The following is a 22890-nucleotide window of genomic DNA, read 5'->3' on the forward strand; positions in this document are numbered from 1 at the left end:
GGGTCCACGCCGTCGGCCGGGACCCGAACTCCATCATGTACCTGAGGCTCACCCCATTTGTTAGATCATTTGTTAGTTCATTCCATTTCTCTTTGATGCTTCTGAGAATTGGATTACATCATTAACTTGAATGACAAATAACAAAGTTTTCACTCTGCCTAAGTCTTCGGGGCTTGAAATCCAGAAGTTGATTATTGTTTAGTAAAAATTTTATTTTATTTTGTTATGAGATGGGTCAAAATTTGATTTAGCGGGCAACCTTTCTTCTATTTAAATGCTGAATTCGTCTCATACTTTTACCTAGTTTGATGACGCTGAAATCTCCGACCGTCGGAATTACTAGATCGGAGAATACCGCTTCTAAAAGACTTGAGTTTCCAAGAAACAAATAAGCAAGTAAAATAGTCGAGTAAGGTTGATTCAAAGTGTGACTGATAAGGAAGGAGTTTGATGTAAATAAGGTTGATTAAATTGGAGTAATATTACAATAAATCAAACATGTTTTAATCTACTGAAATATAAATCCACTTGTGCCCCCACCACAATTTACATTGGCCGGAACAAACTACAAGCAACTCAGAAACTAAGACAAACAGAGCCAGGCGGCATTGAAGACAGCAGTGTATGTTTCAATTTGCATCTCGAGAAATTCATAGCCCTTCAAAAGAAACATTTGGAACATGAGAAATCTTTGGCCAATCTTCTCCTGTGTCGCGCTGACATCTCCTCTCCAAATCAGGGCAATCTATAATCCTAACCTCTGTTAAGGCAGTGAGGCGATGCATCTCCTCTGGCAAAGACAACAGTTTGGGACATGATTCGAGCTTAAGCCTTCTAAGCGATGTGAAACTCGTCAACCACTCAGGTAATGCCTCCAAATTCTCACAATCTTCTATAACCAAGACCTGTAGTGTGTTTGCGGCTCCTTGAAACCATTCAGGCAATGCGACCATTCGTGGTACTCCTTGAATCCACAATTTTTGGAGCCTTAGCGGAATTACCTGATAGTTTTCCATCACCAAATCAAGTTGTTCACATATGCCTATCACCAGAGTGCGTAATGACGCGAGATAACTCGTATCACGTGGCAAACACGTTAGATTACTACACTCCACAATAACAAGAAATCGAAGTGCTGTCAAGCATCCCACTCCATTCTCTGGAAAACTTGATTGTTTTGTGGTTATTACAAGGCTTCTGAGGCTGATCAACTTTCTCATGTCTCTAGGCAACTCTTCAAGATTCACGCATCCACCAAGATGCAGAGTTTGCAAGCTCTGCAGCTTACAAATTGAATTGGGTAGTGCGATGATTCTTTCATTTCCAAACAAGTTCAGGCATCTCAAATGCTTCAAAGAACCAATGGAACTCGGCAACAATTCCCGAGATGTATTGCCTAAGCTAAGCACCCGCAGATATTTGAATCTTGAAATGCAAGTGCAGGGGAAGGATTCATCAATATTTTCACATCTCCCCATTTCTATAGTCCGCACTTTATTCAACTTTTGCAAGGTTGTTGAAACATTTTGGCCAACTTCCAAAAATGCTAGATGTCTTACATTTTCAGAGACGCCTTTGGTGCCTGCAGAGTCTACTGTCAAACTCTCACCTTGTGCGACTGATTGTACAAGGTCATGGATGAGATCATGCATATCAAATTGATAGAAGAAAGCGCAATCCTTAACATTTTGAAAGAAAGATCTGTCCCATAACTCTTTGAAATATAGCTCACCAACATCATGCAACTCCATATCCCCATGTTCACGAGATTCAAGGATTCCATGTGCCATCCAATTATGGATCAAATCCACGGTACTAAATCCAATGTAATTCTTTGGAAGAATTGAACAGCTGGCAAGGCACTGCTTCAAATGAGAGGGCAATTGAGTATAACTCAGTCTCAAAGCAGGTAGAATGTGACCATCTCCATCTTGTTCTAATTCCCATATCTCAGAATCTTTAATCAATTTCCATTGACGCTCATCAGTCTTTGAGTAAAGTTGACTACCTAAGGTTTTCACAGCTAAGGGAACCCCTCCGCACTTTCTTACAATATCTTTTCCCATTTCATAGAGGCTTGGATGTTGTCTTTCTTGTCCTTCTTTAAATGCACACTTTACAAACAAAGACAAACAATCCTCAAAAGAGAGAAGGTCTAAATTTATGCTTTCAACCGTGCCCATGATTGAAGCAACTGAGCTATTCCGTGTCGTCACCAAAACCTTAGTTCCTACCTTGGCCCCCTCTGTCAACATATCTCTCAACTGGCACCATTTGTTACGATCTTCGTTCCACACATCATCCAAGACAAGCAGAAATTTCTTATCCTTTAAAGCATCTCGGAGTTGTTCTTGCAACTGATGCGGAGACAAGCCTTCACTGATCTTTGTACCTGATGCAGAGCGAAGGATCTCTTTGGCCAATCTAGTGATATCAAAGTCCACTGACACTTTCGTCCACATTCGTAATTCAAAACTCCCAACGACTCTGTCATCATTGTACACCAAATTGGCAAGTGTGGACTTCCCTAAACCTCCCAATCCCACTATAGGAATAACAGAGACATTCCATTATCCCCACCTTGATGATCATCGCCTTGTACCATTAGAAGATCAACAACTTTATTTTTTTCTGTTTCTCTACCAATAACCTTCGAAGAAGTGACAAGGTAGTCGGTCGTATTCCTATTCTCCCTTAGATTATCACTAATTTGATGATGATGGTGATCAGGGCGAAGATCAGCAAATTTCTTATCATCTTTAAGCTGATGTAACCGCTCTCTTATGTCCTTAATTTCATGACCTACTCTCAAGCGGAATGCAACAGGATTAGAGCGGGAAAAGAAACGGCATACCTTTCTTGTTGTGCCACTGACACGAACCACTTGCCTTCGCAAAGCTTCGCACTCAAACTCGTCCAACAGATCCTCCGCATCAAGGAACACATCTTTAAGTTGTCGTAGCCAACTGCGTAGGCCACTGTTACGTGCTTGCTTCTCTTCGGCATCCAAGAGCACGTCTCTGATTGTGGACATGGTGCGTCCAAGTTTCTGCAGATCCGCTTGAACACCCCACGCCAAGCAAATCGCCTCAGAAGCAATGGAGCTGAGCCTTCCAATGAGTTTGGATGCCAACGGAAATGCAAGCTCGGCCATCTTTCTTTCTTTCTTGACGAGGTGAGTGCAGGGGAATTGAGATAGTATGAATAATGATGATGATGCTTCCTTATGATAAGTAGTCTAATGGCCAAGCACATTATGAGTTCACCTAACTTCTTGATGATGATGCATCCTTGTGATAAGGTATGTAAAAATCCAATGAGTTCCAGCTGGTTTCTTATCATAAGAAATTAAGTTGTCCAAGCACGTTATGAAAAAACAAGTACATTATTTACGAATCTAAAATATACAATGAACGGTGGGTCTAATGGCCCAGTTACAGCTGGTTTTTTTGTAAAATTGAACAAAAATGGTACTTAACAAAAATTAATTTAAAATATACAAAGAATCTCCGAATTCTCAATCTTGTTGGATGTAATCTTGTGTAGTTTGGCAGAAGATTGAAGAAACAAATACATTATTTTATATTGTCTTCTCCGCGTCAAAATAAGCAGGGATAGGTCCCAAAGCATGAATAAACAAATACATTATTTTATACATACTTTAGCAAAGTCTGTTGTATACTGAACAAATTTTCATCGAAAGCTGTCCAATTATCAACCTCTTAAAAGAAGGTCATTTGCTGCTTTTGTATGTCCAAAAAATAAAAGGTTTGATTGAGGGACAACATCACGTGAATGGAGCACAAGCCAGCCCATTCCACTCGTAATACTAGCAGATGTGCACATATTTTATGTGTGTAAACAATTTTATTTTATTTTTTATTTTTTTATTAAGAAATGTAATTAGTTTTTAAAATTTTAAAAAGAGTATGAAAAAATGATGGTAGGACAATTTATTTTAATAAGTGCATATTTTATCTTAATATTACATAATTATTGTTTTGTCCTCCTTATGTAAATATTGTGTATTAAAAGTGAGGGTAAAATAAGAAAAATAGGAATATGATTGTCTTTTCTCAAAGATACGAAATTACTATTTTGCTCTCCTTATGTAAGTATTGTGTATCAAAAGTGACGGCAAAATAGAAAAAAGGGGCAAAAGATACAAAATTACAATTTTACCCTCCTTATATAAGTATTGTGTATCAAAAGTGAGGGTAAAATAGGAAAAAAGGGCGAAAAATTGACAATGAGAGTTCTCTTAATAATAGTATAGATTACGATGCATGTGTCGGTTATCGAATAACTGATACAAAATACTCGTCAAATTTCAAATTCCAAAATTCTCCAGTGGTACAAAACCAACAAATCAAATCCAAATTCAAAAACTCTCATATGTTACAAAGCCACACCATTCAAATTTAAATAAATCCATTTTATGAACTATGCATGTTCGATTCCGTCAAGGATAAACATGCAATTTAAAGATTTAATCTAGATGCAACCGTACAATGATAAAAACCCAAAATCTAATCTTTCGTTCGTTCAACCAAATTCATTCAAACAAATTCAAAGTGTTCAAATAAACCAAACACAAAATCTTTCTTTTTAGTGGATCATTTGCTCACTAAAAATCTCAAATTCATTCTAAAAAAACTATGAGCAGCTTGATCTCTCAAAATAGGTACGTAGGCAATTTAGGCATTTGTCTAAATACAGCCACAAAATCAAACAAAAACTCAAATCTCCAAGTTACTATTTATTCATATTGGAATCAAAGGGTTTTTCTTTTTTAACGAATGATTGTAATTAATAAATCCATAATCTAGAATGAATAGAACTTAAACTAGTAAAACCTTCCTCAAAAGATGAACGAGGGTAAAATTGTGTCAAACAACTATTTGTTATATTTCTTGTACAATTTTTACTCAACACGTCAATTCCTCAATTAGCTGTTATATTTTGTTTATCTCATGTATATGAAAGAGGTCTATGAATAGTAAAATAAATGACATTGCAAATTTTTTTCACTATGTTTATAATGTTCAATGATTGAGTACTCATCAATCCAGAAAAGTTTGTATGATAAGCTCATACAAGGTTCATCTTTTCATTAATGTGAAATTTATTCTCAATATTTATATTCAAATTCGTCAAAATGTTGTTTTATCTCAAAATTTGTTGATCAAAATGCTTTTCCTAAAGATTCATCAAAATTACATATAGGTTAAGAGGCATACTGATATCTCTAATCTGGGTTCTATAAAAAGTCTATGATCCAATTCGATTTTACTCTGATTCTTGATGATTACCCCTTATAGTAACTATATTACATATTTGTAGCTTCTCCGTTTAATTATTTCTGATGATTGGGTAGATCGGGAAGTTCCTTATTTTGAGTATGTTCCTACCTGCCATTTGTAAGATATTGATTAGTTATGAGAGCTGATTTTGGAGAAATTTTTAGTTGTGACGGGAACACAAGTGGTACATCACGTGTTTTAATAGGAGTGGTGAGAAATTTTATTTTTTAAGTTATTAACTTTTTAGCACACATATCCAATAATTTGTATAGTGACACGTGGTGTACCATCCCGTGTACCGATCACACTGAAAAATCTCTCCTGATTTTGAGCATGTTTCAACCTCTCCGTCTAAAATTTTGATGAATTTCTTCTATTTATTATGATATACTTCATCATTCACCATAATGCAATGATTACCGCTTCTACACGTTGGCACCACCATTTTATCATGATCATAATCATCATTTCAAATGATAAAAATTTAAAAATAAAAGTAATAGAATTATTATGGAAGGACTGGACCACATTGATTTGCGATATCCTTTTTCAGATATTGCATTGATCGATTTTCAATTTAAAAAATCATCTTAACGAGATAGGTGAATTTCAAAGCATATTTGTGATAAAAATCCAAACAAAATAAATAACAGAAATAACACATGGTAGGCAACTCTTGAGGTTACAATCCTACAATGGCTGCGGTCTTCTTTACCAAACAAAAATGAATAAAAATAAAACAGAGTAGGTAGGCCTTCATAATTTATTTTTAAAAGTATCACTCTTTCGGGCAATCCAATTTATTTTTTAAAGTTCTTTTATTATTTCTTTTATAAACATAATGTTTTTAATGATTCATTTTTTTTTTAATTTCTTTGGACATTAACAAACAAAATTGTTTCTAAATGTCTCAAAATAACCAAATTGGAAAGATTCACATAAACATTTCAATTTTTCTTAATTATCATTGTATAATTTACCAATTTTAAGAGTCAAACTCATAATGTTTCGTGTGAAATATAAACATGAAATTCGTCTCTAATTATTGAGCCGTCTTGTGATGGTTGGTGGACTTTCACATTCAAGTCCTGATTAACAAATAACGTCTTAACTACACACGACATTGTTTTATTAATTAGCTCACGGCAACACAATTGGCGTGTCAAGAAGTGCAAGCAAGCTTATCTCCAATTTACCATACAACAATTTGTGTGTTACGAGGGAAAGATGAACTTTTGCATTAAGACTGCTAAAAAGTTTCAAATGAAAAATATTATTTACACACTCATTTTTACTTGTTACACATTACACTTAATTTTTACCGTCGAATCCAATGAAATGAAAAAAAATAATAGACAAAATTAATGAAAGTATTTGACAGATAAAAATGAGTGGAAATAGCTTACCCTTTTCCAAAAATATTTGGGATTTATTGATGTAGGTGTAAAAGTCTAATGGCCCACTTGCAGGAGAAGTTGTGACAGTAATACAAATGGTACATCACGTGTTTTAATATGAGTAATGAAAAATTTTATTTTTTTAAATTATTAACTATTTAGCACACATATCCCACAATTTGTATAATGAAACGTAATGTATCATCTTGTATACCGGTCACATTGAAAAAATTCTCTACTTCCAGCTGGGTACATATCATTAAGTTTCATTCTTATGATTTACTTTTTCAGCCCATTCGTTTTTATCCAAACTCATAATGAGGAATCCGGATTCTCGCAAGATTCTCTTTGTAAGAATTTTAGGAATTCGTAAATTATGTTCGTTTATTGTATATTATGTAGTAAAAAATTATATTAAATATTTTTATTTAAAATTAAATACAAACAATATTTAACAAAAATTAACCATATAACGTACAATAAAAAAACACAATTTACGAATTTCTAAGATTCTCAAAAAAAAACAATCCGAAGAGAATGCTATTGGCACAATGAGTTCAGCTGCTTTTGCATTATTCAACCAATTCATACTGCTTTTGCTTTTGTCCAAGCGCATTATGAGTTCATCTGGTTTTGGATTTATTAAACCAATTCATTATGCTTTTGCTTTTGTCCAAGCGCATTATGAGTTCACTGCTTTTTGCTTTATTCAACCCATACACACTGCTTTGGCTTTTGTCCAAGCGCATTATGAGTTCACCTGCTTTTTGCTTTGTTCAACCCATTCACACTGATTTTGCTTTTATCCCAACACACAACACTGTAGCTATATATGCGCACATATGGATCGTTACAAAAAAGTTCTGGAATGAACACTTTGGTCATTTTCAACTGAAAGAGAATACGAGGGTTCGTTTTAGTCCTATAGTCATCTAAAAAGTTAATATTTTAAAAATAATGTCAAGTTATATTTCCTACCATCTCCAACCAGAAGGGTCAAATGGTCATAGACCAAATATAGTCATGTAACAAAAAATCATCTCCACCGAAAAACCAAAGGGTCATAGGCCAAACATAATTTATTATTTTAATTAAATTACTATGATTACTTAAATTAAACTACCTCAATAAAATTTCAAGATGTAATCTCAATACTCTTTTTATTTTATTTTTTTAAAATTTGTAAAAAAAACAAAAACAACAAAAAAAAAAAATCAAATGTAACGGCTAGCTGACGTCAGCTAGTAGCCGTTGGGATTCAAAAACCTAGATTGGCTCGAGCTGGCTGGCTGGTTTGGACCAGCCGGTTAGCCCGTTTCTCCTTTTTTGGCCCGATGGGGCCCACGAGCCCTTTGACCTAGCCCTTGGTTGGAGACGATTTTTGTGTCATTTCGGGCTATTCTCAACCTTATGGCCCTTTGGCCGAATCGGTTGGAGATGGCCTAAGTAGTCCTTAATTTGACATATATATATATAGGGAATTGTTATTAGTACTCCAAGAATCTCATTCTACAAACTTTCTATACTTGGAAATAAAAATACACGTGTGGAGTGTAGAATAAGATTTTTAGAGTGCCAATAATACGTCTCTATATATATTAGGAGTCAGAACACATACTTCAGTCACATATTTTGACACGTATTTTGTAATGTATTTCAACAATTCGAATTGGCAGAGCAAAAATTGGAAATTTAGTTATATGGAGAATTAGGCGTTTCGGTATTATTGTAAAAAGAAATGACATATAATCTTCTGTGCGTACGATCATATACTAAACTGAGTAATACTAATTCAAACATATTTATGTTAGCCTTATATGTATAATTAAAACACAAACGAAGGAGTGGCCAACCTGATTTTTGAGGCAACTATGGAAGTCAGACAAGAAAGAATGGAGGTTGCAGCAACACCAAGATCTTCTACAAACACCTAGTCGGATACAACTACTTTATAGGAAGTATTATGTTGTGTGTATCTAGTGTTTGTAGGGACCTTAGTATTTATAGAAGCAAAGGGCTAGGGTTTCCGTTCATAAAGGAAACCAAATCCCACTTTATTAACTACCAAGAAAAATATCATAATCATTGATGAGTCAATATTGTATTATATATTTGACCCTATTCTTAGTATAATTTGGTAATTATTTTGGTAGAATTTTGATATTTTGTTTTATATTTTCAATATAAGACATTCGATTCCTTCTACAGCAAAATATGACGAAACGGACAAATTTTGGAGTGATTCAAATGGGAGGATGTTCGTGTGTGCCTTAGCTTGTTTGTATCAAAATTTGGGTTTTGCCTACTTAGCGGTTATTTTCTGGCGATGGAATAAAGGAGTATTGCGCGATGCTGGAAAATGACCTTTTTAGGCTTAAATTGCGTTTTTGGAGCCCAAGATGACCTCAGATGGGTTTGTGGCATTCTGGAGAAGTGTTCAGAATAGTCCAAGCTTTAAATCCAGCTATTTTGGGCCAGTTTTGGAGCTGATTTGGGTCCAAAACGTGTATGTGAAGGATTTTGGGCAAATTTGCCAAGTTACTTTAAGATTATGTTTCCTAGTTTTTAGAAGACATTTTCTAGTAAGGATTTTATTTTGTAGTAGTATAAATAAGGCTATTTAGCCATTAGAAAAGTAGGAGGGGAACAGAGGCTTTGCTTTTAGTCTAAGTTTAATTTTAATTTTAATTTTTGTTTTAAGTAAAGTTAGTTATTGCTACAAATAAAGTAATAATTGTTCCACCCGAGACTTTGCTTAGTAACCGGGCCAGTCTTGCCTAATCAGCAGTGATTCTTGTGTCAAATGGTAGAGTTTTGGCATGAGGCAGGGTAGTTAGTTGGTTTTGTTGCCTTTTTAGCTCGAGTTAATAAATCCTTAGGGGTGTTCTACACCTAGTGCCCTAAAGCCCTTGTGGTTTGGGAGTCATTGACCTAAAACTCATTACATGAGTTGGATCGAAAGCTTAAGGGAACTAACATGACCACCGCTATTACTAAATAATATATATATATATATATATCATGTTATTATGTGTGAAGTGCTAAATAAGGAGGACGAAATGTAGGGATTTTAGTCGAGTATCCTTAACTATGTTGGTTCACTTTACACCAAAGAAAGTTCATGAATTCTTTTCTAATTGATTCTAAATGGCTTAGACTTTGTGGTGGGATTAGTTGGAACTTTTGGAAAGATATTTTAATTTTTAACGTTTTCTATGGATTCCAACTTGAAGATGAAAATTTTGTCTTAGTTGAGTTTTAATAAAGTTTTCTAGTTTGTTAGTTTTTGTTTTTGTTTTTCTTAGTTTTGTTTTGCTTGAGGACAAGCAAAAAGCTAAGTTTGGGGGTATTTTGATGAGTCAATATTGTATTATATTTGACCCTATTCTTAATATAATTTGGTAACTATTTTGGTAGAATTTTGATACTTTGCTTTATATTTTCAATATAGAACATTCGACTTCTTCTGGAGCAAAACATGATCAAACGAGCGAATTTTGGAGTGATTCAAATTGGAGAATGTTTGTGTGCGCCTTAGCTTGTTTGTATCAAAATTTGGAATTTTCTACCAAACGGTTATTTTCTGGCGATGGAATAAAGGAGCATTGCATAGTGGTGGAAAATGACGTAATTGGGCTTAAATTACATTTTTGGAGCCCAAGATGACCTCAGATGAATTTGTGGCCTTCTAGAGAAGTGTTCAGAATAGTCAAAGCTTTGAATGAAGATATTTTGGGCCAGTTTTGGAGCTGATTTGGGTCCAAAATGTGGCTGTGAAGGATTTTGGGGGAATTTATCAAGTTACTTTAGGAATATGTTTCCTCATTTATTTCAATTTATTATGTTTCCTAGTTTTTAGAAGACATTTTCTAGTAAAGATTTTATTTTGTAGTGATATAAATAAGGCTATTTAGCCATTAGAAAAGTAAGGTGGAGAACGGAGGCATCAATTTGGAGAACTTAGGCTTTGACGTTTTGTATTTCAAGGTGTTTTCTATCCTTTTTCTATTTCAATAAAATTCCTTTTGTTTTATGGTTGTTTGTTACTAATTTATGTGTTGCTAGGGTGATGCCTTGAGCCTTAGCATGAATATGTAGTCTTTATTTGATTGCTTATGATATTATGCATACATACTTTGAATTATTAATCACTGTGTTAAAATTGTTTCTATATCTTAATGCTTAGTTACTATTAGGATGTTTAGATAAGTAATCGGATGCAATTTGGTCGGAATGCCATCGGAGGATTGAGTATTGCTTCTTGTGATTGATAGTGGTAAGTTCACCTAGGGCGAATGCCACGTCTTAGGGGTTGCATGGTTTTTCAAAGGGTTTTCACAAAGCGTAATGAGTCATGCATGTTTATATTTGATCTGAATGCAACAGACGGATTGCATGTTTGATATATGTTATAGCTTGAATGCCACAAGTAGAATATGCATAAGGAAAACCTAACCTTCAAAGTTGCATGTGTAATTCATAAGTAATTGGTAAATCTACATAGGATTGTAAAGGGACGGCGAAACCCAAGACTTTCACAATTTGGTTTTCAAAACAGTTTTCCTTTGTTTTCTTTACTTTGCTAATTTCTTTAATCATTTTAATTAAATTCGTTTTTATTAATTTTAAATTTAAAATCAACCTTTTCCAATTTTTGTTTTCAAATAATTAATTAAGTTTTGGTATTTATATAAATTATTCATTCAATCCTTGTGAAATGACCTTATTTGAGCCGTTTATACTACAACTACCTTCTTCTCTTGCAAGTATTTTTTAGTGTTTTTATCTCTACTTTTGCTGGTGGTAAAAATCCTATCAATCACCTCAACCAATCTTAATTGCTACACCAAGACTCTTAATATAAGATTGACATAAAGGAAATCAAATCACAATATCTACATTAATATCTAACATTAAATTCCTATTATATATTGTAGATCAAAATGTCGTACTTTATATCATCTCAAGTTCACCTTATTGTAACACGCAAGTTACATTTTATGCTTCTTTGAAGCCTTTTAATCTGCCAATGCAGATATCCTTCGTATAATGAAACCATGATAACCTGCATGTGTGAATACATCTCCAAGACAATCATTCATCACTTTGGTTAGACCAAACAAGCATACAACCGATATTTGTGCCCAACGGACATAACTGAAAGTACCACAAGGCACATGTCCATGTAAAATATCTCAAAATTTCATAAAAAAAAATTAATTCAACTTCTGTGAGCAAGATGAGACTAATCTATGTAACCATATCAGTTACTTTCATGGTGATTTCCATTATCTGTGAGCAGATGGAAACCATCAAATGGATCAAATTAATTGGACATTAAAGCATTTGTGGAAAGGAAAAAAAAAAAAAAAAAAAAAAACCAGAAATCGAGTTCGAAAGAACCGAAAACAACTCTTTTTTTTTTTTTTTGTTGTGTGTGTTTGGTTTTGCAGGAGATTCTGCTGTTCAGACCAATCAAGGCCAGTGCCTCGTTTACATGAACTCTGGAACCAATCCATTTGAAGTCATCACCCAAGCTGTAAAGTAAGTTCTTAATTTTCATTTTTAATGACTTTCTTGTAATCCTTGTAAAACTGCGATTAAATATCTAGTTTTGTTTGCTAATACGGTTACGCTAATGCTAGAAAAAGGTTTATTTTGGTCTTGATTAGGGTAATGTCTTTAACTTTCTTGTTTTCATTGCACATGACTCCATATTTTTCAATTTCATTAACAGGGCTGTGGAAAAACACATGAAAACTTTTGTTCATCGCGAGAAGAAAAAGGTAAGGCCAGCACGTATTGTTTTCTTCTGTAATTGGTGTTCTGCAATTGGAATGACTTATCACGAACGTTTCTTGAATGAATCTAATTTTCGATCTTTTCGTTGCATGTAATTGCCTTCTTTTCTGGACTGGGTTGGCTGGTGTACATGGGATGCCTTTTACACCGATGTCACAGCTGAGGGTGTGGATCAAGGCCTTAAAAGGTAATAAGACATGTTATCGTTGATGATGGTTGGCAACAGATTGAAAATAAAGACAAGGATTCTGGTGTTGTTGTACAAGAAGGAGCACAGTAACGCCTCTTTCTTATTTCTCAATGTTAAATGATTACGCTTTAATCATTTTTCCTACCGTTCTCTTTCCATGTTCTGCGTGCATGATGGCATAGGATGCGTTTGGATCTTCCTTTGTCGTCTTCTTACGCGCAATCACTCATTGCTTTTTTCGCTCCAAACATTGCTGCTTGGTCTATCTAATTAAAGGAGCTGGTTAGTTAATGCGAGTATGTTAATTGCAGGTTTGCAAGTAGGTTGACAGGAATCAAAGAGAACGAAAAATTCCAAAAGAACGATGAGTCAATTTCATATTATATATTTTATCTTATTCTTAGTATATTTTGGTTAATATTTTGGAAGAATTTTGATACTTTGAATTGTATTTTCAATATAGAACTTTCGACTTCTTTTAGAGCAAAACATGATCAAATCGACGAATTTTGGAGTAATTCCAGTTAGAGGATATTTGTGAGTCACTTAACTTGATCATGTCAAAATTTAGACATTTTCTACCTAGTGATGATTTTCTGGAGATAAAATAAAAGAGCGATGTGAGGTGCTGGAATAGTGACGTTTTGGGCTTGAATTGCGTTTTTGGAGCCCAAGATGACATTAGATGGTTTCGTGGCCTACTGGAGATGTGTTTGGAACGTTCTAATCTTTAAAGCAAGTTATCTTGGGCCGGATTTGGAGGAGATTTGAGGTTAAAACGTGGCTGGACAGTTTCTGTGCAGATTCTCTTAGCTTAGTTAGGACTCTATTTTCTAAGTTATTTTATTTTATTATTTAGTTTCATAATTGGAGAAAAAGACTAGGGTTTGCGTGATAGCTAGAGGGGATTTTGAAGGCTTTTGCCATTCTTAGTTTTCTAGCTACGCTTTCTTTTATACAACTTTGGAGACGGAGAGTAATTGCTAGGGTTCTTTGATATTCTCTACTTTAAGGTGTGTTCATTCCTTTTATTCTTAATAATATTTTCTATGATTTTAATTATTAATATGCGTAACTAATTTTTTTTCTAGGGCGAAGCCTTGAGCCTTAACATGAATATGTAATTTTTATTTAATTGCTTATGATTGATTGCGTGCACACTTTGAATTATTAATCACCGTGATTAAAACTATCTAATTGTCTTAGTGCCTGATCACCATTAAGAACTTTAGAAAAGTAATTTGATGCAATTTTGGTTGGAAGATTCCTTGAAATTGACGCTGGCTTCTTGTGGTTAATAATTGTAATTTCACTTAAGATAAACACCACATTTTAAGGGTTACATGGTTTTTCAAGGGTTTTTCATAAAACTTAATGAGTCTCTCATGTTCATATTTGATCCGAACGTCCGGACGGATTGCATGTTAGATATACGTTCTATGTTGGAGGTAGTAGGATATATATTAGGAAAACCTAACCTTCAAGGTGACATTTGTAAATCATAAGTAATTGGTAAAAATGCATAGGATTGCTAGGTGATGGTGGAACCTAGTGCTTTTATAAATTAGTATTTTAAAAATTGTTTCTTTTTCTTTTAGCTTTAATATTGCATATTAGTTTCTTTTATTAATTAAATTCATTTTATTAAATTAGGTCATAAAAATCAATCATCTCAACTTTCTGCATTACAATAATTAATTGGAATTTGATTTGTTTCAATTTATTTAATAATTCTTGTGGAGAACAATCGTACAAAATCTGTTTCTACTACAATAAACTTGTCATTCTTGCAAGTTTTATAGGAGTTTTTAACCCTTTTGCATGTGTGTTAAAATCCCTATTAAGAAATTAGCGCCGCTGCCAGGGATTATTTAAAATAATTCGTTCTAATCAGATTTTCAGTTAGTTATTGCTGCATATACACATACATAAAAAAATAAAAAAAATTAATTTTCGTTTTTATTTTATTTTTAATATTACAACAGTACAGTAGTGCAGATTACAGAGACAATCTGTGCATGGCCAGCACCCATTCAGCAGGGCAGAAATTGGTTACATTTGCTCCAAAACCTGAGCAGATTTGAAGGAGGAGACGCAGGGAGCAAAAATTGCATTGGGTTCCTTCATTAAAGGGGACTTTTCTGGAACCTTTATTTTTTGGGGATCTGTACAATAAGGAAACAATGGCATTTATTACCCCATAAGCTGGTGACCCTTTGGGTGATTCTTTAACAGCTCATGCCACTAACATACTAAGTTGCATTACTTATCCGGAAGTAGAGGAAGGGTCTACATTTGAAATAAAGCATCACATGTTGAATATTCTACCTACATTTCATGGGTTATCGACCGATGATCCTAACATGCACATTGCAGAATTTTTAATGGGATGCAAGAATATTTTGGTGAGAGGATTTTTAGCTGAATCTATTAAGCTTCGTTTATTTCCATACACATTGAAGATCAAGCAGGGAGATGACTCCTCACACTTCCATCAGGAAGCATTAGTACTTGGGCCCAACTTAGTGAAATTTTTTAAACAAGTATTAACAAGTATTATCCAGCTTCAAAGACTCTTGATATGAGAACTCATATTTTATCTTTTGCTCAAAAGCCAAATGAAGAGTTTCATGAGGCGTGGGAATGGTTCAAATAGTTGATTAGAAAATGTCCACATTCCGGTATTAACAGTACTGATCAAATGCATATATTTTTCAGAGGGTTAAATATGACAACTAAAACTCTTGTCAACGCTTCATGTGGAGGTTCATACAAAGATAAAAATGCACAAGAGGCTTGTTTATTATTTGAAAAAATGGCAGCAAATACACAGTAATGGGCAGTAGAGCAACCACAAACTAGATTTGTTTTTTAGATGTTTAATGGTTCTTCATATGTGTCAGCACAAATTGAAAAAATGGAGAAAAAGCTTGAAAGATTTGATGCAAAATATGACATGTTATTACAACGAATTCCAGGTTCACAGATTGCTGTACAGCAGCCCTTACAAACTGCCTGTAGCATGACAACTCATGATTTTATGAGCTGTCCACATAAAGATGCTTTTCCAGAGTTTATGGAGGAATAGGTTAATGCATTCAATAATTTTCAGTGTCCTAGACATGACCCGTATTCAAATTTCTACAACCCGGGTTGGAGAGATCATCCTAATTTAAAGTAGGATAGAGATCAACATGCAAAGCCACAATTTCAATGGTAGGTACAGCAACCTGCTGCACCTAAGGCTACTTGGGAGATTGCAATTGGAAAATTAGCAACTACTACAAATGCAAGATTTGAACAGACTAATCAAGAAATCCAAAATATGCATGCAACAATGAAAAATATGGAACAACAAATTGGGCAGATTGTGTTGCAGGTTTCAGAAAGAACACCGGGTACATTTCCTAGTCAAACAGTACCTAATCCAAGAGGACGAGAAGAATGTAACGCTGTACGGACTTTACGGCCTGGCAAAAGTTATGAGAACAGACATGAAAATTGCGTTGGAAATTCGCGAGCAGCACCACATCCACAAACAGATTCGGGAAATTTTGCAAAATCTGATATTTCTGCAGATTCTGGGCAGCCAGTGACGTCCTCTGGTGTAGAGGGCAACCAACCAGACATAATTATGGACAGCTCAACTGTTCATGGTCTTGGTCTGGTACATCCGAAGAAAGTTTTCAATTTCTACAATGAGCTTCATTCCTACTTGGCTTCCTGTGAGTCGATGGAGTTAAGGTTGATGTTCAGAACATCATCCAGACTCTAGGGTTTGGTCATGGTGGAAGAGTTTCTCTGACCCGCAGCTACCACCAGGCACTTGAGGCTTCTGTTGCTCGAAATTTTGCTGACAACGAATGCATTTCTTGCGTGTGTCACAACACTGATGGGCTCTACAGTGCCAAGCAGACTGCTGTGGTCAGAGCCTCTAATGACTTCTACTCCCGAGATCCTACGTCGCACACGATTCACATATCTTCCGTTGCTTATAACACCCTGTTCCTTGGAGAATTCATGCAACCTGACTGGGATATGTTTCACGTAAGTAAAATAACGAAGCATAGTTTAAGCATAGGATTGAAACATCGTTATTTATGTATGTTCAAGATTTACAATTGCAATTTGTTTGATTTTTGTTTTCCTTTTCTGGATGATGATTTATGGAAACCTAATGAGGAGCCATTTCCTCGAAGGGCCTGAGTTTAGTGTCTAGTCATGTACGTGCTCATTAACTTACGGTTATATATCATGATATCCTTTGCATGACAAGCTCATCTGTGTCATTAAGAATACAAGCTCATCTGTGTATATCATGATATCCTTTGCAGAGTTTGCACCCAGCGGCAGAGTACCACGGTGCAGCCCGTGCTCTTGGCGGATGTGCAATCTATGTGAGGTAATTCTATGCATCAAACAAATTTATTCTATTGCCACTTCATGAGGTAGGAGTTCTAATGCATAAATTTGGTATTTCTGTGAATAGCGAAAAGCCAGGCAATCACAATTTTGACCTTCTAAGGAAGCTGGTTCTCCCTGATGGATCTGTCCTCCGTGCCAAGTTACCTGGCAGGCCTACACGTGATTGTCTCTTCGCTGATCCAGCAAGAGACAGGACAAGGTTTGTTCTATTTACTTCTCTTTATTCTTTTCCCAAGTTATGTTAAAATTGAGAGCCTCCATGAGTAAAGCTTGTGTGAATAATTCTCTTTGCAGCTTGCTCAAAATATGGAATGTCAAGAATCTCTCTGGTGTGGTTGGTGTGTTTAACTGTCAAGGTGCCGATTGGTGCAAGATTGAAAAGAAGACACGCATTCATGATTACTCTCCCGGTACCCTCAGTGGTTCTGTTCGTGCCGCTGATGTTGAGGCCATTGCTCAAGTTGCTGGTGCTGATTGGAATGGAGAAACAGTAGTTTATGCTCATAAGTCAGGTACCACTACTTTGTTTACAGAAGCTAGTTTGAAGGAACACTTTAGATTGCCATGGAAGCAGCAGAGTTTTCTAATAACGTGTCAATATGATAATGGCAAAGTTTTAAGAAGAAATCTATCTGCCTTTGTTATGAATCGTAACATTATTCTCATAGTATTCCTGCTCTTCAACTTTGTAACGATATGAAACGTTGATTGATTGTCAGGTGATGTTCTTCGGTTGCCAAAAGGTGCTTCAGTGCCTATGACTCTTAAAGTTCTTGACTATGAGGTTTTCCATTTCTGTCCTCTCAAGGTTAGTCTTGCTATCACCAACATTTATTTGAACGTGAAAGGTTCCAATCATTGCAAAGGATTTTACTAACTGATAATTTTGTATAACAACAATAACAAAGCCTTTTCCCACTAAGTGGGGTAACTGATAATTTTGTACTTTGCAGGAAATTACATCCGACCTCTCATTTGCACCAATAGGCCTACTTGACATGTTCAATTCAAGTGCTGCTGTGGAGCAGGTTGAAATCCAATTGGCTTCTGACAAGAAACCTGAGCTTTCTAATGGAGAAGTTAGCGAGAACCGATCCCCAACTGCAACAATTAGTCTCAAAACCAGAGGATGTGGAAGGTTTGGAGCATACTGTTCCCAGTGGCCGCTGAAGTGCACTGTTGACAACGCCAGGACCAACTTCGAGTATGACTCTGCATCTGGATTAACGACGATTACCATCCCGGTACCAGAAAAAGAGATGTACAGATGGTCAGTAGAGATCCAAGTGTAAGTGCTCTGATCTGATATGAAGAGTTTAGCTATTAGGACATTGTCTTGCATGTGAAGAGATGATGATGTGTGGTTAAGCAAGATGGATTGAGAGACTCAAGTGCCTGGGAAGTAACTAGATTATCCAATAATGTTGTAGTTTTCCAGTTTCATAAGTTATATTGCTAAGAAAGAGTGGCCAATGTTGTAGTCTTCTGGTTTCTCTTTATTAATAAAAGTGCCTATCTTTCCTACTTATATCGTGTTTCCTTCTTTATGTTTTCTTGGGAGACAATCGATGCAGTTGTAGATTGGTTAAGTGTTCATCTTTGCACTCGAGGTTTTGAAATCAATACATCTTTCTCCGGATCATTACTTTTGGATGTGTAGGATAATAAGATATAGGTGAGAGTGCGTGAACCGGTGGCTCAATACATGGTTCACGTGTTTGGTCATTTAAGCTTTACACTTGAACAAGGCACGTGGGTCATGAATGTATCAAAATTCTCTCAAAATATCAAGTAAATTATAATAAGATTGGAGTAAAAAAATATAGATTAATATCGATTGATCATCTAGCTTATGGAGGCTGTGGGATTTATGGATTTGATCACGTCTGGTGATAAAAATAGTCTTCAACGTCTACTACGAGATTAAGAGATTGGATACTCCCTTGTGACTTGACCAAGTCTCGAGCCTGCAGAGTATTTGAAGGATTAATCTCAACAAGAACTCATTGACTTTGAGTGAGATAAGCGATTTGTTAGATCAGTTGGGTCCACGGTGTGGTCGGTACAGAAAACCAGATGGAGGAGTTCTTTTTCCAGCTTCTGACTGAGTTACTGCATCATATTTGGGATTAGTTCATTCCCTTTCCAGCTGCATTTTCCTTTCTCTTTGGTGCTTTTGAGAATTGGATTTCGCCTTAAAAATTGTATAGAGCATTACATCTTTAACTTGAATGACAAGTAACAAAGTTTTCACTTTGCGTAAGTCTTTGGGGCTTGAAAATCAAGAAGTTGAATATTGTTTAGTAATATTCACCAACCGTCGGAATTACTAGATCGGAGAATACCGCTTCTAAAAAACTTGAGTTTCCAAGAAACAAATAAGTAAGCAAAATAGTCATGTAAGGTTGATTGGAAGTGTGACTGATAAGGAAGGAGTTTGATGTATAAAAGGTTGATTAAATTGGAGTAACATTACAATAAATCAAACATGTTTTAATCTACTGAAATATAAATCAACTTGTGCCCCCCAACACAATTTACATTGGCTGGAACAAACTACAAGCAACTCTGAAACTAAGACAAACATAGGCATACGGCATTGAAGACAGCAGTCATGTTTCATTTCACATCTCAAAAGAAACATTTGGAAGATGAGAAATCTTTGGCCAATCTTCTCACGTGTTGCGATGGCATCTCCTCTTCAAATCATGACACTTTTTGATCCTAACTTCTGTTAAGGCAGTGAGGCGGTGCATCTCCTCTGGCAAAGACAACAATTTGGGACATGATACGAGGATAAGCCTTCTAAGCGATGTGAAACTCATCAACCACCCAGGTAATGCCTCCAAATTCTCACAATTCCTAATGACCAAGTCTTGTAGTGTGTTTGTGGCTCCTTGAAACCATTCAGGCAATGCCACCATTCGTGGTACCCCTTTAATCCCCAATTTTTTGAGCTTTAGTGGAATTACTTGATAGTTTTCCATCACTAAATCAAGTTGTTTACAATTACCTATCGTCAGAGTGTGTAATGACGCAAGATAACTCGTATCACGCGGCAAACACGTTAGATTACTACACCGCATAATAACAAGATATCGAAGTGACTTCAAGCCTCCCACTCCATTATCTAGAAAACTTGATTGCTTTGTGGTAAAATCAAGGTATCTAAGGCTGATCAACTTGCTCATGCCTCTAGGCAACTCTTCAAGATTCACACATCCACCGAGATTCAGAGTTTTCAAGGTCTGCAACTTACAAATTGAATTGGGTACTTTGGTGATTCCTTCATTTCCATAGAAGCTTAGGGTTCTCAAATGCTTCAAAGAACCAATGGAACTCGGCAACAATTCCAAAGATGCATTGGCTAACTTAATCACTCGCAGATATCTGAATCTTGAAATGCAAGTGCGGAGGAAGGATTCATCAATATTTTCACATCTCCTTGCTGTTATAGTCCGCACTTTGTTCATCTTTTGCAAGGTCATTGAAACATTTTGGCCAACTTCCAAAACTGAGAGATGTCTAACATTTCCAGTGAGGCCTTTGGTGCCTGCAGAGCCTACCATAAAACTCTCATCTTGTGCGACTGATTGTACAAGGTCATGGATGAGATCATGCATCTGAAATTTATAGTAGAAAATGTAATCCTTAACATTTTGAAAGAAAGATCTCTCCCATAACGCTTTGAAATACAGCTCACCAACATCTTCCAACTCCTCATCCGCAAGCAACTCCATATTCGCATGATCACGATATTCAAGAACTCCAAGTGCCATCCAATTATTTATCAATTCTCTACTATCAAATTTAACATATTTCTTCTGGAGAATTGAACAGCAAGCAAGGCACTGCTTCAAATGATACGGCAATTGTGTATAGCTCAGTCTCAAAGCAGGTAGAAGTTGACCAGCTCCCTCTTGTTCTAATTCCCATATCTCAGAATCTCTAATCAATTTCCATTGACCCTCATCAGTCTTTGAGTAAAGTTGACTACCTAAGGTTTTCACAGCTAAGGGAACCCCTCCGCACTTTCTTACAATATCTTTTCCCATTTCATAAAGGCGTGGATGCTGTCTTTCTTGTCCTTCTTTAAATGCACACTTTACAAACAAAGACAAACAATCCTCAAAAGAGAGAACATCTAAATTTATGTTTCCAACTGTCCCCATGATTGAAGCAACTGAGATATTCCGTGTTGTCACCAAAATCTTAGTTCCTACCTTGGCCCCTTCTACCAACAAATCTCTCAACTCGCTCCATTTGATACGATCTTCATTCCACACATCATCCAAGACAAGCAGAAATTTCTTATCCTTTAAAGCGTCTCGTAGTCGTTCTTGCAGCTGATCCAAAGACAACCTTTCACTGATCTCTGTACCTAATGCAGAGCCAAGGATCTCTTTTGCCAATCTAGTGATATCAAAGTCCACTGACACATTCAACCACATTCGTAATTCAAAACTCCCAACAACTTTCTCATTATTGGACACCAACTTGGCAAGCGTGGTCTTCCCTAAACCTGGTAATCCAACTATAGGAATAACAAATACGTTCCCGTTATCCCCACCTTGATGATCATCGCCTTGTACCATTAGAAGATCAACAACTTCATTTTTTTCTGTTTCTCTACCAATAACCTCCGAAGCACGGACAAAGGAGTGGGTCGTATTCCTATTCTCCCTCACATGATCACCGAGATCAACAGTGCGAAGATCAGCAAAATTCTTATCATCTTTAAGCTCATGTAACCTTTCTCTTATGTCCTTAATTCCATGACCTACTCTCAAGTGGAATGCAACTGGATTAGAGCGGGAAAAGAAACGGCGTACCTTCTAGTTGTGCCACTGCCACGAACCACTTGCCTTCGCAAAGCTTCGCACTCAAACTCGTCCAACAGATCCTCCGCATCAAGGAACACATCTTTAAGTTCTCGTAGCCAACTGTGTAGGTCATTGTTACGTGCTTGCTTCTCTTCGGCATCCAATAGCACGTCTTTGATTGTGGACATTGTGCGTCGAAGCTTTTGCAGATCCGCTTTAATGCCCCACGCCAAGCAAATCTCCTCAGAAGCAATGGAGCTGAGCCTTTCAATGAGTTTGGCTGCCAACGGAAATGCAAGCACGGTCATCTTCTTTCTTTTTTTCTTTCTTTCTTGATGAGGTGAGTGCAGGGGGAACGGAGATGGTATGAATAATGATGGGTATAAAAGCATGGATTGTAAGTAGTCAATGGTGGGTCTAATGCCCCAGCACCAGCTGGTTTCTCATCTGAAGAAATTATGAGTTGTCCAAGCACATTACGAGTTCACCTAACGTCTTTGACAATGCAGCGTCCATGTCCCTCACTTTAGACATAATTTTGTTGGAAATTTATGTTATAATATTTGTTAACTGTTATAATATTTAATTTAAAATATGAGTTGTCCAAGTAGGATTTGGATCCTCTCATGAGCTCAGGGGGCTAAACCTCCTGAGCAAAACACACTGGTTGTTGAATTTTAATTCAACGGCTACAAACAGAGGATCTCTCTAAAAATTATAATAATTGTAACCATTTGATCAAAATCCAACGATCCATGTGATTTGCACTGAGCTCAGGAGAGAGGATCCAAATCCGTCCAAGCACATTACGAGTTCACCTAACTTCTTTGACAATGCAGCATCCTTGTCCCTCACTTTAGACGTATTTTTGTTGGAAATTTATGTTGTAATATTTGTTAACTATTATAATATCCATGTGGCAGTACCATTATGCAAAAGACTTGTAATGA

General features: G+C 36.0%; 3 protein-coding genes and 1 non-coding gene across 4 annotated transcripts; 1 reads left to right on the forward strand and 3 right to left on the reverse strand.

Moving 5' to 3' along the window:
* Positions 1 to 446: 446 nt before the first annotated feature.
* Positions 447 to 3154, reverse strand: LOC125473514 (putative disease resistance protein RGA1). The gene is made up of 2 exons (XM_048576423.1): positions 2651 to 3154; positions 447 to 2567 (listed from the first exon to the last, which is right to left on the reverse strand). Exons 1-2 carry the CDS (start codon positions 3152 to 3154, stop codon positions 651 to 653), a joined length of 2421 nt encoding a protein of 806 aa, XP_048432380.1. The 3' UTR covers positions 447 to 650.
* A 12116-nt stretch (positions 3155 to 15270) lies between these two features.
* Positions 15271 to 15375, reverse strand: LOC125473620. Its single transcript, XR_007255457.1, has one exon. It is a non-coding gene; the product is annotated as a small nucleolar RNA R71 (small nucleolar RNA).
* Positions 15376 to 16038: 663 nt separating this feature from the next.
* Positions 16039 to 18569, forward strand: LOC103963105 (probable galactinol--sucrose galactosyltransferase 2). The gene is made up of 7 exons (XM_048576424.1): positions 16039 to 16359; positions 16449 to 16739; positions 17027 to 17094; positions 17182 to 17316; positions 17412 to 17629; positions 17837 to 17925; positions 18071 to 18569. The coding sequence occupies exons 1-7, from the start codon at positions 16039 to 16041 to the stop codon at positions 18407 to 18409; spliced, it is 1461 nt and encodes a 486-aa protein (XP_048432381.1). The 3' UTR covers positions 18410 to 18569.
* Positions 18570 to 19792: 1223 nt separating this feature from the next.
* Positions 19793 to 22238, reverse strand: LOC125473515 (putative disease resistance protein RGA4). Its single transcript, XM_048576425.1, has one exon. The coding sequence runs from the start codon at positions 21710 to 21712 to the stop codon at positions 19793 to 19795; it is 1920 nt and encodes a 639-aa protein (XP_048432382.1). The 5' UTR covers positions 21713 to 22238.
* Between the last annotated feature and the right edge of the window lie 652 nt (positions 22239 to 22890).

The sequence above is a fragment of a genome, unplaced genomic scaffold (genome assembly GCF_019419815.1).
Source record: "Pyrus x bretschneideri cultivar Hongxiangsu unplaced genomic scaffold, Pyrus_bretschneideri_v1 Contig9, whole genome shotgun sequence".
Lineage (NCBI taxonomy): Eukaryota > Viridiplantae > Streptophyta > Magnoliopsida > Rosales > Rosaceae > Pyrus > Pyrus x bretschneideri.